This window comes from Giraffa tippelskirchi, chromosome 6 (genome assembly GCF_054371585.1).
Source record: "Giraffa tippelskirchi isolate mGirTip1 chromosome 6, T2T-mGirTip1v1.2.pri, whole genome shotgun sequence".
Classification (NCBI taxonomy): Eukaryota; Metazoa; Chordata; class Mammalia; order Artiodactyla; family Giraffidae; genus Giraffa; species Giraffa tippelskirchi.
Genome location: NC_137280.1, coordinates 27,497,495 through 27,513,122, shown reverse-complemented (window position 1 = coordinate 27,513,122; position 15,628 = coordinate 27,497,495). Strand labels below are relative to the sequence as shown.

Sequence of the window (15,628 nt, the reverse complement as noted above, 5' to 3'; positions counted from 1 at the left end):
TGGTAAGCCCAGAGTCCTCTCAGGATGGAAGGAAGGTCATTTGCCTAACTGCAAACTAATTCAGCATTCAAAAAACTAGGATCGTTGCATCCAGTTCCATCCTTTTGTCAGGGGAGTGTGTAATTTCCTCAGTTCTGTCTCTTCACGACAAAAATTTGAAGTGATGGACCAGCATTCTAGCCCTCAGACAGACCGTGTCACAACTCTTGGACAGATCAGTGTTACAGGTCCATGTTACAGCTCAGTTTTATTTAGAAAATAAAGGAAAATATATCCTCGAGGCATGAGGGCATGCGGACCCAAAAGGTGCGAAGGGTAGAGAGAGAGATCTAAGAGACAGAGAGAGAGCAAGAGAAAGGCAGAGAGACAGAGAGAGAGTGAGAGAGACACAGAGAGAGCAAGAGAAAGAGAGACAGAGAGTGAGAGAGAGACAGAGAGAGAGAGAGCGAGAGAAAGACACAGAGAGAGCAAGAGAGAGACAGAGAGAGCGCAAGAGAAAGACACACAGAGAGAGAAAGACCAGGCCCTTTGGCTCCTCTTTTTATATATTTTTTCTCCCCCATCCCTTGGGCCTACCCTATGTAAATTGGGCTAGCCAAGAGTGCTGTTTGTTCTACCTGAGGTCCTCACTCCGGTCCTTGGACTTTCCTTTGTTCTATTTTCGCGGGCTTTTCCCTTTCTTGTCTTTTAGCCACCACCATTCTGGACTCCTTTTTCCTATTCTAACTACCTAACAACTTCATGGCAAATAGACGAGGAAACAATGGAAACAGTGACAGACTTTATTTTCTTGGGCCCCCAAATCACTGCAGATGATGACTGTAGCCATGAAATGAAAAGATGTTTGCTCCTTGGAAGAAAAACTATGACCAATCTAGACAATACATTAAAAAGCAGAAATATTACCTTGCCGGCAAAGGTCCTTCTAGTCAAAGCTATGGTTTTTTCAGTAGTCGTGTATGAATGTGAGAGCTGGACTATAAAGAAAGCTGGACCATATGCTGAAGAATCGATGCCTTTGAACTGTGGTGTTGGAGAAGACTCTTGAGAGTCCCTTAGACTGCAAAAAGATCCAACCAGTCCATCCTAAAGGAAATCAGTCCTGAATATTCATTGGGAGGACTGATGCAGACACTGAAACTCTGATACTTTGGCCACCTGATGCAAAGAACTGATGCCTTGGAAAAGACCCTGATGCTGGGAAAGATGGAAGGCAGGAGGAGAAGAGACAACAGAGGATGAGATGGTTGGATGGCATCACCGATTCAATGGACATGAGTTTTAAGAAGATCTGGGAGTTAGTGATGGACAGGGAAGCCTGGTGTGCTGCAGTCCATGGGGTCACAAAAAGTCAGACATGACTGAGTGACTGATCTGAACTGAACTGAATCCATCGGAGTCCATCCTCATCCATAGGACTTTCCCGTATTAGACTTAGTAGTCACTTCTTTTGCTCCATTCCAACTAGGACATAGGAAGAAATAAGATAAACAATTAGCCTATTACAGAACCTTTTGTCCCTTGACTGAGAGCAAAGAACAAAAACAATAATAAAAAAAAATGTGTGTATTTTAATCTGTATCTGTACACACACACACACACAACTTTCCTTTCTGAGAACCCATCATCTAGGCTGATTCTCATTTACTCACTCACCCACTCTCTCTCTCCCTCCTCCTTCTTACAAACACCTTAGTTATCTGTAACAAAACTAGTTAAGTTTCAGTAGATCTATGGAAAATTGGTTCAGTTCATCTCCACCTGGAATTAAGGATTTTTATAAAGCTCTCCAGATTTTGTAATGACCAGCAAGTTAGGGAATTACGAATATATCTTTGCTTGGTTATATTACTTTCAGTAGGCAAGAATATTGAACTTTCCAATCCATCACTCAAACTATATAACTTAATTAATTGTTTTTAATTAACATTTATAGATGGTGTTTATCATATGTAGGCTCTAAACAGTCAATAGTAAGTTGCTCTGCTTGTCAGCTGAATAGGACAAAATTTGAATACTAATCAGAACTATTATTTATGTTTTTGTTATCACTGTATTTGTTTTTATTTTCAGAAAAAGGCTAAGTTTATATTTAGATAAAGGAATGTAGCAGGGGGAAAAAGGCAATACCTTTACTATAGTTGGCATTGTGAAGTTTAAAGACTTATTTCTTATGCAGAAATAGAAAGTGAAAGTCCTGTCTGACTCTTTGAGACCCCATGGACTATATAGCCCATGGAATTCTCTAGGCCAGAATACTAGAGTGGGTAGCCTATTCCTTTCCAGAAGATCTTCCCAACACAGTAATCAAACCAGGATCTACTGCACCGCAGGCAAATTCTTTACCAGCTGAGCTACCAGGGAAAATGTCTGTATTTGACAACCAAATAACAGAGTGTTATACCAGGCCTCGTAAAACTCTTCCTTTTCTCTCATACTGAGGATCACAGAAGTAAAATGACGTGTGAAATGCCAGTCAGCTTTGAAGGTAGAGTTGGGACTTCAACAGAACCACAAAGCTAAGGCCCCTGAAAACCTGACCCTTCATTTCACTCCCAGCTCCCTCACTGAAGCACACTAGCTCTTATAATTGACTATACATTACATAGCTGTTGTAAAGACATATAAAGATGTGAGTAAAAACAATGTTCTCCTTTGTTACATATTGTCTTTGGAGAGGACATTGTAAGATTTGAAGTATTTTCCTTTTTAACAACAGAAAAATGTATCTTTTTCTTTTTCTTTCAAAATTTGAGATCTAACTCAACTCATTACAAAAAATATATAAATTCTTAATCAACATATAAAACAAATAGCCAAATTGAAAATTCTAGTATCATGATCAGGAATAATTTGAATGTTTGGATAATTATGCTCATGTACACGTGTAATTTCTCTCTTTTGATGTTACATTTTTTGCTCTTGGGTTCAGATAACACCTTATTTGCTAGTTCATTAGAGTAATGATTGGAAATATGCTTTCTAATGCATTTCTTGTGTCATTAGAGACAACAGCAGCTTTGAGTGTCCATAAGCAGATAATCATGATGGTGTGATCACTCACTTAGAGCAAGACATCCTAGAATGTGAAGTCAAGTGGGCCTTACCAAGCATCACTACAAACAAAGCTAGTGGAGGTGATGGAATTCCAGTTGAGCTATTTCAAATCCTAAAAGATGATGCTGTGAAAGTGGGCACTCAATAGGCCAGCAAATTTGGAAAACTCAGCACTGGCCACTGGACTGGAAAAGGTCACTTTTCATTCCAATCCCAAAGAAAGGCAATGCCAAAGAATGCACAAACTACCACACATTTGCACTCATCTCACATGCTAGTAAAGTAATGCTCAAAATTCTCCAAGCCAGGCTTCAGCAATATATGAACTGTGAACTTCCAGATGTTCAAGCTGGATTTAGAAAAGGCAGAGGAACGAGAGGTCAAATTGCCAACATCTGTTGGATCATCGAAAAAGCAAGAGAGTTCCAGTAAAACATCTATTTCTGCTTTAGTGACTATGCCAAAGCCTTTGACTGTGTGGATCACAATAAACTGTGGAAAATTCTGAAGGAGATCGGAATACCAGACCACCTGACCTGCCTCTTGAGAAACCTGTATGCAGGTCAGGAAGCAACAGTTAGAACTGGACATGGAACAACAGACTGGTTCCAAATAGGAAAAGGAGTATGTCAAGGCTGTATATTGTCACCCTGCTTGTTTAACTTATATGCAGAGTACATCATGAGAAACACTGGGCTGGAAGAAGAACAAGCTGGAATCAAGATTTTCAGGAGAAATATCAATAACCTCAGATATGCAGATGATACCACCCTTATGGCAGAAAGTGAAGAAGAACTAAAGAGCCTCTTGAAAGTGAAAGAGGAAAGTGAAAAAGTTGGCTTAAAGCTCAACATTCAGAAAGCTAGGATCATGGCATCCAGTCCCATCACTTCATGGCAAATAGATGGGGAAACAGTGGAAACAGTGACGGACTTTATTTTTTTGGGCTCCATAATCACTGCAGATGGTGACTACAGCCATAAAATTAAAAGACGCTTGCTCCTTGGAAGAAAAGCTATGACAAACCTAGACAGCATATTAAAAAGCAGAGACGTTACTTTGCCAACAAAGGTCCATCTAGTGAAGACAATGGTTTTTCCAGTAGTCACGTATGGATATGAGAGTTGAACTATAAAGAAAGCTGAGTGCCAAAGAATGGATGCTTTTGAACTGTGTTGTTGGAGAAGACTCCTGAGAGTCCCTTGGACTACAAGGAGATCCAACCAGTCCATCCTAAAGGAGATCAGTCTTGGGTGTTTATTGGAAGGACTGATGCTGAAGCTGAAACTCCAATACTTTGTCCACCTGATACAAAGAACTGACATCTTGGAAAAGACCCTGATGCTGGGAAAGATTGAAAGCAAGAGAGAAGAGGACAAGAGAGGATGAGATGGTTGGATGGCATCACGGACTCAATGGACATGAGTTTGAGTAAACTCTGGGAGTTGGTAATGGACAGGGAGGCCTGGTGTGCTGCAGTCCACGGGGCTGCAAAGAGTCGGACACGACTGAGCAACTGAAGTGAACTGAACTGACTGAAGCAGTTCATCATAATAGGGTTTGACCTTTTAGAAGTAGGATGGTTTGTACACCATAACAAAAGTCAAGCCTTATTCATTACAAAAGGTTTGATAATTGAAACATAGCAATATTAAGTTCTCATCTGTTCTTGTGTAAGACTACCAAATTAATTGCAATTAGCAGCATCAGCAGTCTTTTCAAAGAACTTCATTAATGTTATTAAAGCCTGCAATGCCTTTCACAATATTAATTATTGAGAAAACTTGAATTCTACATTTGACATAAAAGTAATTCATTATCTGAATTAAGCACTAAGTAAGTTAGACTATTTCTGTGGGGTCAGGAGAATGCTTGAGTCCTCTCTGAGCTTCTGTATGCTGTTTTAGTTTCCATATTCTTTTTAGCTTTCTAAATTTCTGAAAACTAAAAATAGATATTAAGACATATCTCAAAAATAATAATATTCTTTAGAAAAAGAAAAAAAATAAACTCAAATAAATAAAAATATACTTAAATATCCTGATTTTAAGTAGAAAAGAAATGAGAAGTAATAACCTTAAAGTTTCTATGAGGTTCTGATCAAACCCGACATAATCACTCTGTACCATAAATTTATTTTAAAATGTAAGACACATTTTGTTTGTTTTATTTTCTTATTTGTATGATTGCATTCATGGCTATTTCAAATATAATTAGTCTTTGAATGTATACACTGATTTTTCCTTTTTGTTGCTTTTATGTGTTCATATATATTTAAATATACTGAAGTATTTTATTTACAGGTTAAACAGCATTTACTTGATCATAACTATAAAACTCTTCTCTTTTTAAAGCCTCTTAATTAACACTTGCTTTTCATTTTGACTTAATAATTTATATACACTTCCAAAATTTCATAGTTGAATGATCACACTTCATTTAATTTTGATAATTATACTGGTGCTTCTACATTATTTGTTTTCTACATTTTGACTTTACATTCTTAAATAAATGGTAGTTAGCTTTGGTGCTAAATTAGATTCTCCAAACTGAGTTTAAGATAATTATTTTCATTTGAAAATTTAGCTCCTTTTTCATACATTCTTCTTCAATGATTATTTAAAAAATCATTTCTTAAAGTTTATTTTGAAAAAGCAAAAAGTGTGCTTCTGTCTTGGAAAAAATATTAATATAAATATGTATCTCTTGTGGCAGACAATTTGGGTTATTTTTAAAATTTTTCTCAGGGTTATGTATGTGGAGTGAAATAATCGTTTCTGCTATTGTTAAACTCTTTTTTTTATTATTATTACCACTGAAAATTTGAGGAAAAAAATTAGGAGAGACCTTTTTTAAAGTTAAAAGTAAATTTCAATTTCCATTTACTTAATTGCAACTATTAGTTATTTATATTTCTTCTTTATTTGGTTGTTTTTGACAAACTGAAAGTTCTTCAAATGTATCCACACTTGAAAGCAGAACTATTTGAATCAAAGGAAACTTATTTATATTTAACATATGAATGAAATTGTATGTTAGTTAGCAGTATGAGAAATAAAAGGAAAAAATTCGATGTGGTTGTGTTAGTCACTCGTGTCCAACTTTTATGACCCCATGGGCTGTAGCCTGCCAGGCTCCTCTGTCCATGGCATTTTCCAGGCAAGAATACTGGAGTGAGTTGCCATTCCCTTTTCCACGGGGTCTTAACGACCCAGGAAATGAACCCAGCTCTTCTGCATTGTAGGATTCTTGACCATCTGCGCTATCAGGGAAGCCTATTCTATGTGGTTACCTTGACAGTATTAACTACAAATAAGATCCACTGGATCAGTTTGTTACATAGTTTGATTGTGATTGTGTACCTCCAACCATAGGATTTATAAACTACAGCATATATAGAGTCATAATATAACTGTATTCAGAAGTCGATTTGTGAGCATATTGAACATTTGAAACTCAAACACAAAGGTTGTTTTTCCTGACAAGCAATGTTTCTTTGTCTCTGAATTATTCCTCATGAGTGCTATTCTTAAGAAATGAAAAGTTGCCTCTTAGGTACTCAAACAAACAAACAAAAATATTCCTGACCTAACAACCTCAGCATTTGCTTCCGCTTTGTTGAAGACTAATTCTTGCTGATAACTAACAGAACTATATTTGTATGATAAATTAGATTCCAAGAGGGGCTCCTGGTACTGCCATATAATTTTAGGGAATTATCCATACAGCCCTTTATCTAGAAGTCAAATATTCCTTAAACAGTCAACACATTAAAAAAAAAAAAAAAAAAAAAGACAGAAAGACCTTTTAAAAAAAAAAGGGAAACCAGTAAGATGTTTGCTGTTAGGAATTTAGTGAGCATCTTGAATTGATTTTACGACTCACTTCCTCTCTTTCTCACTCATATTTCCACTTCCTTTTCATTGGTAATAAAACAAATAAATAAATTAGTGGAGGCTGGAGGGTTATAATATGAAGCTTTAGATTCCCACGGGCACAAAGGGAGAGAGCAGGAAATGCCTAGACACTGGAGACTTCACAACTTCTGGGCAGAAAAGTTATGAAATGTTGTTGGAAAAGAATACTAGGGGCTCTGAACAAAGCTACATTTATAAAGCATGTTAAATAAAAGCATTGTTGTCCTTGCAATGTTTAAAACCTGTATCTGTAATAAGAAAATGTAAAACTATAAGTTCAGTTCAGTTGCTTAGTCGTGGACTGCAGCACGCCAGGCTTCTCCGTCCATCACCAACTCCCAGAGCTTCCTCAAACTCATGTCCATCAACTCAGTGATGCCATCCGACCATCTCATCCTCTGCCGTCCCCTTCTCCTCCTGCCTTCAGTCCTTCCCAGCATCAAGGTCTTTTCCAGTGAGTCAGTTTGTTGCATCAGGTGGCCAAAGTATCAGAGCTTCAGCTTCAGCATTGGTCCTTCCAATGAATATTCAGGACTGATTTCCTTTGGGATGGACTGGTTGGATCTCCTTGTAGTCCAAGGGACTCTCAAGAGTCTTCTCTAACACTACAGTTCAAAAGCATCTTCTAGGGTGCTCAGCTTTCTTTATAGTCCAGTTCTCACATCTATACATGACTACTGGAAAAACCATAGTTTTTACTAGATGGACCTATGTCAGCAATGTAATGTCTGTGCTTTTTAATATGCTGCCTAGGTTGGTCATATCTTTTCTTCCAAGGAGCAAGCATCTTTTAATTTCATGGCTACAGACACCATCTGCAGTGATTATAGAGCCCAAGAAAATAAAGTTTGTCACTGTTTCCATTGTTTCCCCATCTATTTGCCATGAAGTGATGGGACTGGATGCCATGATCTTAGTTTTTTGAATGTTGAGTTTTAAACCAGCTTTTTCACTGTCCTCTTTCACTTTCATCAAGAGTCTCTTTAGTTCCTCTCCACTTTCTGACATAAGGATGATGTCATCTGCGTATCTAAGGTTATTGATATTTCTCCCAGCAATCTTGATATGATAATGCAATTTGAGTACCAAAAACAGAGACTGGGGAAAGAGAGGGAAGAGGTAAAGACAGACAGACAAACTGACTTTCTAGAACTTGACTGACCTATTAGTGGAACTTAAAATTTAAGATTTTAATAGAAGACATAAAAAGAGATTAGTTACTGCTGAAAAGTTAATTGTTAATGTGAAAGTTCCAGTGGAAGATAAGCCATAATATAGAGGGAATATAGATAAATTTTAGAAGAAAAACATGTAAAGAATTGCAATACAATTTGGAGACTGAATATGTAAATAATAGACATTCAAGATGAAAATAAAATAATAAAATATACAGGGAATAATTAAATAAACCAAAACTCAAGAAAATTTCCTTGAATTGAAGAATACCCTGAATCCATAAATCACAAAGTCTCATTATTTTATTTGAATAAATTAGATTTTGAAATATAGTAATTTTTTTCTAATTTACTTTGTTAACATAAACATAATCTAAAACCTTACAGGGGTAATTTGATAAAAAGAAAAAAAAAGTTAGACATCAGCTTTTAGTTACAAATTTTAGAAAACATTATAAATAGGTAATCAAGTTAAATCCAACAATTTAGCACAAGAAACATACATCATACAAATTAATGTAGTAATAATAAAATTTCCATCATGTACCATCTAAGTATCATCTCTTAGGTGACATGAACATAATGAATACCATTTTGGGGGAACATTGGTGCTGTGGCAAGATCACCAGGTTAGAAGTTTAGTGACATAATTTTTACTCTTATGATAGGTCAGAAGTAAGGCAGTTTTGGCAAAATACAAGTAACTTTCAGAAGTATTTCTCAACCTTTTTCTATTTGTTATCATTTACAGAAGGAGCCCCCAGATTCAACTTCATAAAACTAAGTACTGTGTAATGAGATTTGTCAGCTAGAGCTGGTCTTTGTAGGTCAACAAATCATCATAATACTCAAGGTTTTCTCAACTCTAAGAACTAATTTTCACACCGTTGGGAGTAATAACTACCACGCTAAAAACACATGCCTTAAAAAAGAATGGCAATATGCTTTGTTGACAAATCCTCAGTTTAACTGCTTTACACTTTTTGGAAAATAACGTGACAATACACCTACATTTGAGCACCCAAATTCAGTGTATTAAATGTATGAAAACTTTCTTACTGAAGTACAAGTATGAAAAAGAAATGTGAGACAAGTTGTGATAGTGTAACTGGATGAAATATTACACAGTTCTCAAAAGCAAGAATTTATATCTACTGACATGAGGAAATGTCTATAATGCTTTGATAAGATAAAAGCAAATTAGAGGACAATGAGAAGCTGCACCTTCAGAAGAATGGGAATGAGAATGGGAATGATCTTTGGGAAGGTATCAGTTTTGTTTTGTATAGTTTTGCCTTGCTAAATCAGTTTCTAAAAGAATTTAGCACAGTTTTAGCATTTTTAAAGTGTCAAAAATTAAATAAGTTAAAAGGTGTGGGCAAATAGAATGTACAAAGAAGCAGGTATATTTTATGTTAATAATGTTATTAGAAAACCAGGTGTTTGATGCCCTTGAGGAAGTTCAGAACAACAACCAACCAACCAATTCTCAATTTTAAATTGTCTGCCATAAAAAAGCATTGTTTTTACAGTAAGAGCAAACACTTTATAACATGAGTTTGACTGTTACTTAGTGTCTACTGAGCTTGAAATATTAAAATTATCCATGTGGAGTCTTAACTCTTTTACTGTCACATTTGTAAAAACAATTAATAATATATGTGATTTTTCTTGGGAAACATGTAATGACTTGATTTAGGGAGTGTAATCACTCATATTCTTCATAGGTATAAATACATGCTCAGAATTGTTTATTATTTACACACTTTCATTTTTATTGTAAATATATTTTTCAGATTTATGATGGAAAAGATAAAACAACTCATCTCCTAGGTGCTTTTACTGGTGCGTCTATGCGAGGACTGACGCTTAGTAGTACTTCAAACCAGCTCTGGCTAGAATTTAATTCTGATTCTGAAGGGACGGATGAAGGCTTTCAACTTGTCTATACCAGTAAGTATTTGGGAGAAAAAAAAATGGCCAAACACTGATGCTAAATTTTTATTAGTAATTGTAGTACACCACATGAAGTAATATTCAACATTTGGTTATCAATTTGAAGTTTACAACTCCCTTCCATGTATGTAATTTTATTTGACCCTAACAACTTCAAAAATTACAGGTATTCTAGCTATTGCTATTTTGTGGTTGAAACAACAAGTTCAGAAAGTTTAAGTAATATGTGGCTTTGAACTTATTTATGTACTTTAAAATAACAGTATTCTCCCCATGAAATATTTAAGAAATACAATTAAACTTTTTAATAAATGGGAATCCAGTGCTTGAGTTCCTACCTGTCACTGCAAAACATATGCAATACATGTGTATTAGTTATAGTTAGTCAGCCCTTAACGATAACTGGATGGTTTCAAATGATTTTACACTGAAGAATAGCTAAGATTTTAGTTTGTTTTGCTTTTTTGTTAAATTGTCTTGTTAAAAATGAATTTATATAGAACTATTGTGTTATACTCAAATCAACTTTCTGACACTTAAACAGGTAGTTCATAGACTGAGAATCATTGAAAACCATAAGTGAATTACATCAATTGTTATATGAACAAAATGAATTTATTTTACCAGTATCATAATAAGAAGTAGACTAATTACATCAGTGGGAATTAAACTGTATTCTTTACTGTTAGAAAATTTGAAAAAATCAAATGAGTTCTATAAATTTTCTCAAGAAGTCAGGTGAATGAACACTCTTACAGAAATTGGAAAGTTGAAAAGGTTACAGCATCAAAGATATTCACATGGGATTCTAAAGGTAATTGGAATCAAATTATTGTTTGTGAAAATACAGTCAAGAGACATAATACTGAGATATGATTCTTACTCTTTGTTTATTTCAAGTTTTTTTTTTCTACCTGTGCTAGAATTGTTACATCATTAACACAAGTTAAATTAACAAAATGAGGTTTAATACATATTTTTAAACCCTGAGAATTGTTGTATATACTATGATTTCCCATATGATTTCCTATGAAGTGCTCCCAAAGACAAATGAAAATCCAAGCAAATTGTGTTTACAGATATTGCTGTGTGATGAACTAAAAGTAACAGTGCTATGGATTATTGCTCAAATATAATTGTTGTGATGTGCTCAGAAGGGCAAATGTTTCTTAATCTGCTTTCCTCTTTCCCTTTTTTTTTTTCTGACAGGGCTGGTTATATTTTTCAAGTCATGGCTCAGTGTTTACATAATGGTCTTTCTTTGTTCTGCATCATTTTATATTTCTCTTTGTCTAAAATGTCAATGGGGTTCATAAAGGAAACCTAAATTTCCTTTTCTGGTATTTAAATTCTATGTAATGTGAGATTATTGATGCAAAGATACTGGGCTTTGTAGCCATACCTGAATTTGAAATTGTATAGAATTCTCAGGAGTCTGGAATGAGTAAAATCATTGACTTCCTTGTCATTGCTGTGAACTACTGCTTGTGCTTGTCAAAGAAAATGAAAGAAAGAAATGCTTAAAAAGAAAAGACTTGAAGTCATTTTTTTTTCTTAATGATTATGGCTGTTCATTAAAGGATGTGTATCAGTATGAAGATAGAAGGCTGTAGAATTGGGAAAAGAGTACAAAAGCAATTACTCTTTTTTTAAAAAGGGCAGACATACATCTATAAATATTTTTCAGTCTCAAAACTGAAACTAAAATGTTTCAGTCTCAAATCTGGAAGTAAATGTTTATAGTCTACTTCAAAAGTGTCTCTGAATATCACCAGGTCAGTAAATGCTTCTAAGATTTTCTGATCCAGTGGCTATGTGCTGAGCTCCTTTGTTGAGGAAGGCCCTGAAAGTAGTGGCACATCAGCTATTAACTGTATTTGTTCCTAAGTGTCACTTCTGAATTTTACAATGGCAGCCCTTCTATCAGCACATATCTGCAATGATCTTAATAGTTAACCATACATTTCCTATCTTTGAAGGAAGTTACTTCTCATTCTCCAAGTATACTTTGGTTTCCAGCCTTAGAATCCTGTACCCAGGCTGCTTTTTTCTTTCAGTATGCCCCATCCACCTGTGGTATAAATTGAACTATTCAACTTCCAGAACATTTCAAACATTTCCCTACTAGGCTTACCCTGACTCCTGCAGCTGCAGTTGGTCTACTTTTTAACACTTCTTTTGCAGTAATCTATATCCACAGCTATATAGCTCTTATCACATGATATTGTGGTTATGTTTTTTGTTTGTTTTGGTTTCCTTGCAAGCATATTATGCATAATTCTTAATGAGCCCATTTCACTTCATAATGCCTTTAGTCAGTTTTAGATCAATTACAACTTTTCACATATATTGGTAAATTAACATATACTCTGAATACTGATTTTATAAAATGTTTTTTGTGATATAGAAGATTCTACTAGGCCACATATTTTATATTCCTTAAATTCTTAGATGCAGTAATTAATTTCTGAACACGAGAGAATTTGCTAAGGTGTGCAGACATGGGGAAAAATGGAAAAGAACATGTTTTGTGTTTGGATCCCTGTATCCAGTTATTTCTAATCCCACCTCTGCCATTCTTTGGTATGTTCCCCTTAAAAGTATTCCACCTTTGTTTCTGGAATATCTAAGAGAACACAATGAGAGGCAAAGGAGTTCTAGTATTCATATTCAGGGATTTAGAGGCAGGAGAGAGGAAATTTGGCTAGGGCAGGTCAGGTTAGGATTCTTGAAGGAGGTAGAATTAAAAGTTGTGTTGGTGGATCACAGAAAGAAGTGGTGGACTGTATTCCAGGCAAAGAGAACAGGATAAAGAAAGGCACAGAGATTAGAAAGTGCATGCTAAATAAGCACATTCAAGGCAAATAGAGTAAATAACTTAATACAGATTAATCCCACTTGCCTAGCTTCTCACAATTCTAGGTTTAGCATAAACAGGCCTTTTATGATCATCCTTATCTAATGACACCTGCTCTATGTAATGATAGTCACAGACAGAGTTGCATTTGGCTGAGATTAAAATGAGAAATATTTTAGAACAAGCCTTTAAGATATGTTTTATTTCAACTGTCTTATTGGTCCATTCATTATATAATCACTAAGAATAGCAAATGGACTAGTAAAAACAGTTGAGATGCTGGCTTTGGCTTCAAGGTAAACCTAGGGCCTTCCCAGGGAGCTCAGTGGTAAAGAGTGTGCCTGCCAAGCAAGAGATGGAGGTTTGATCCCTGGGTTGGGAAAAATCCCCTAGAAAAGGAAATGGCAACCCACTGAAGTGTTCTTGCCTGAGAAATCCCATGGAGGAACCTGGTGGACTATATAGAGTCCATGGAGTTGCAAAGAGTCGGACACAACTTAGCAAGTAAACAGCAGCAGCAATAGTAAACTTAACCATGGCTTAAACAGCCAGTATTTATGTTAATTATATAAGACCTGTGAAGAGAAAAAGGGTAAGCAGGTCCTGATTCAGTTTCTAAACCTAGGTTACAAGGGGCCATGCTCCTTTTTGGTTATGGCATTCCTAGTGTGTTCACTTCTTGTTCTCATGATTGTTGTGACATGGTCACAAGATGGCTACTTTAACACTGGGCGTATTCAAGGCAAAAAGAAGGAGGTAGTGTTTACCATATATGTCCCTTTCATCAGGAATACAAAATCTTGTGTCAGACATTTTGTTATCCCGCTGTGTACAAAATAGGGCTATATGGATAAATTTCCCAGCAAGGGAAGCTGGAAAAATGAAGTGTTTGTCAGACTAAATTATTGGATTATTATTTGACTATCATGATATACTGCCTGATATGCTTCAGTTATTGCTGGAAGCAAAATCAAGATTTTTATTCATGAGAGAGAAGTAAAGATATATTGAGAAGACAGTGTACATTGTCTACTATGATGCACAGCTATAACAGAGATTCCAAAATAAAATAAGTTAAAAGATATTATATTAATAGATGCCTCTATGATTAGTGGTGTCATGAAAGTACAGAGACCCTTGAGTGCCTAGAAAGGAAAAGCATTTGGTTCACCAATTATTAACAGTTTTAGTTCTACTCTACTAAGAAGACCATGAGCTTCTCTGCCTTTCCTTCACCAATAAATAAATTATAACATACCTGGTATGAAAATGCTACACCACATTTGAGGGAAGACAATGTCCCATTCCTTTACTTTTCTGAAGCAAATTAAATCTCTTCAGTCTTCATCCTTTAGTGTTGTCAAGAATAATCTTATTTAGTCTTTTGTACAGATATCCTTCTCCAAAATTAGTTTCTTAGTCAATTCTAGTTTGATTTAGAGAAATGAAATGTGGACGGCCACATGGGTTGGATATAAAACATCTGTGACAAACTTGGTCAGACCTTGACTAACATTAGGGAATCCAATTGCTCTTCCATCCCTCCAGCCTCTCAGAATTAACTCCCTCCTTGAGTTAGACCACTCTTCCATTCTTTTCAAAAATGGCTAATAACTACGCTTGCCCTTGAGAAATCTGAAACTTATTCCAACCAAAGTTCTAGATGAGACATATTTTCAGGTGCTTTATACAACACAAATTAATTAAATCTGTAGTTGTGTTTTCCTGGACAGTGTAGGGGAGTACAGTGAGAGAAAATTACCATTGCCTTCTTCTAAAGTTAGAAGAGCAAATCAGAAATTAGGATCTCAATACAATATCCTCCATAATACATTACTCTGCTCTGGATAATTCAATAATAGAAGTTAGCAGAACTTAATAGGATACTCTAGCCAGATTCCCTCAGCCCCTCAATGCACATTCAAGAATGCATTCCTTAATCGGATGTCTTTTACTGTATTTCTCTCTGAAGGCTGAATTGTAAAAATGTCACTCCTTTTTTTGGTCCATAAATCTTGTCTTCTCTTTTATTCCTCTATTGGAATTAACTTATCAACATAGAAGTTATTCACTGAATCATAAGTTTAAATTTTGTCTTTCTCCATTGAAATTGTTTATGCTCTGGGTATGAAGAGAACACTAAAGACAAAGTTCCTGCTCATATGGAGCCAACATTTTAGTGAGACAAGACAGAAAACAAAAATGTGAACAAAAGATAAAAGAACTGCATTAGAAATAATTTGTAATAGGGTGATAGGATACATAGTATGGAAGACAGTTTATTCAAGAACTGTGTCTCAGGAGGTATCACCTGATTTGATATCTGAAGTATAATAAGAGGTCTGAGAGTAGAAGATTGTAGGCAGATAGATCAGCAAATGCAAAGGCCTAAGAGAAGACTTCAGCTTGAGTTATTTGGCTGGAGGTGGATAAGAAAGGAGAATTGACAAAATGAGTGGTAAAGTTTGAAGCTAGACAGGGGCAAGGTCCACTATAGTAAGGGACTTAGATTTTATTTAAAAGGCACACAGATATTTAACATTATTTAAACATTAAATATCAGTTAAAAATAATAGCTAACATTTATTTACTACCTACTAGATACAGATATAACTCTATGAGGGAAGTACTATTATCCTCAGTGAGAAGAGGAGGAAAAACAAAGC

The 15,628-nt window shown here is 35.4% G+C and overlaps 1 protein-coding gene across 4 annotated transcripts in view; it reads left to right on the top strand.

Moving 5' to 3' along the window:
* The window catches only part of CSMD3 (CUB and Sushi multiple domains 3), a 1,311,921-nt gene that overhangs the window by 929,776 nt on the left and 366,517 nt on the right, over positions 1-15,628 (top strand). For all 4 annotated transcript variants that reach the window (XM_081504393.1, XM_081504396.1, XM_081504395.1 and 1 more), the window contains one exon: positions 9,946-10,102. In XM_081504393.1, the coding sequence (XP_081360519.1) occupies positions 9,946-10,102 (157 nt within the window). The remainder of the gene's footprint in view (positions 1-9,945; positions 10,103-15,628) is intronic.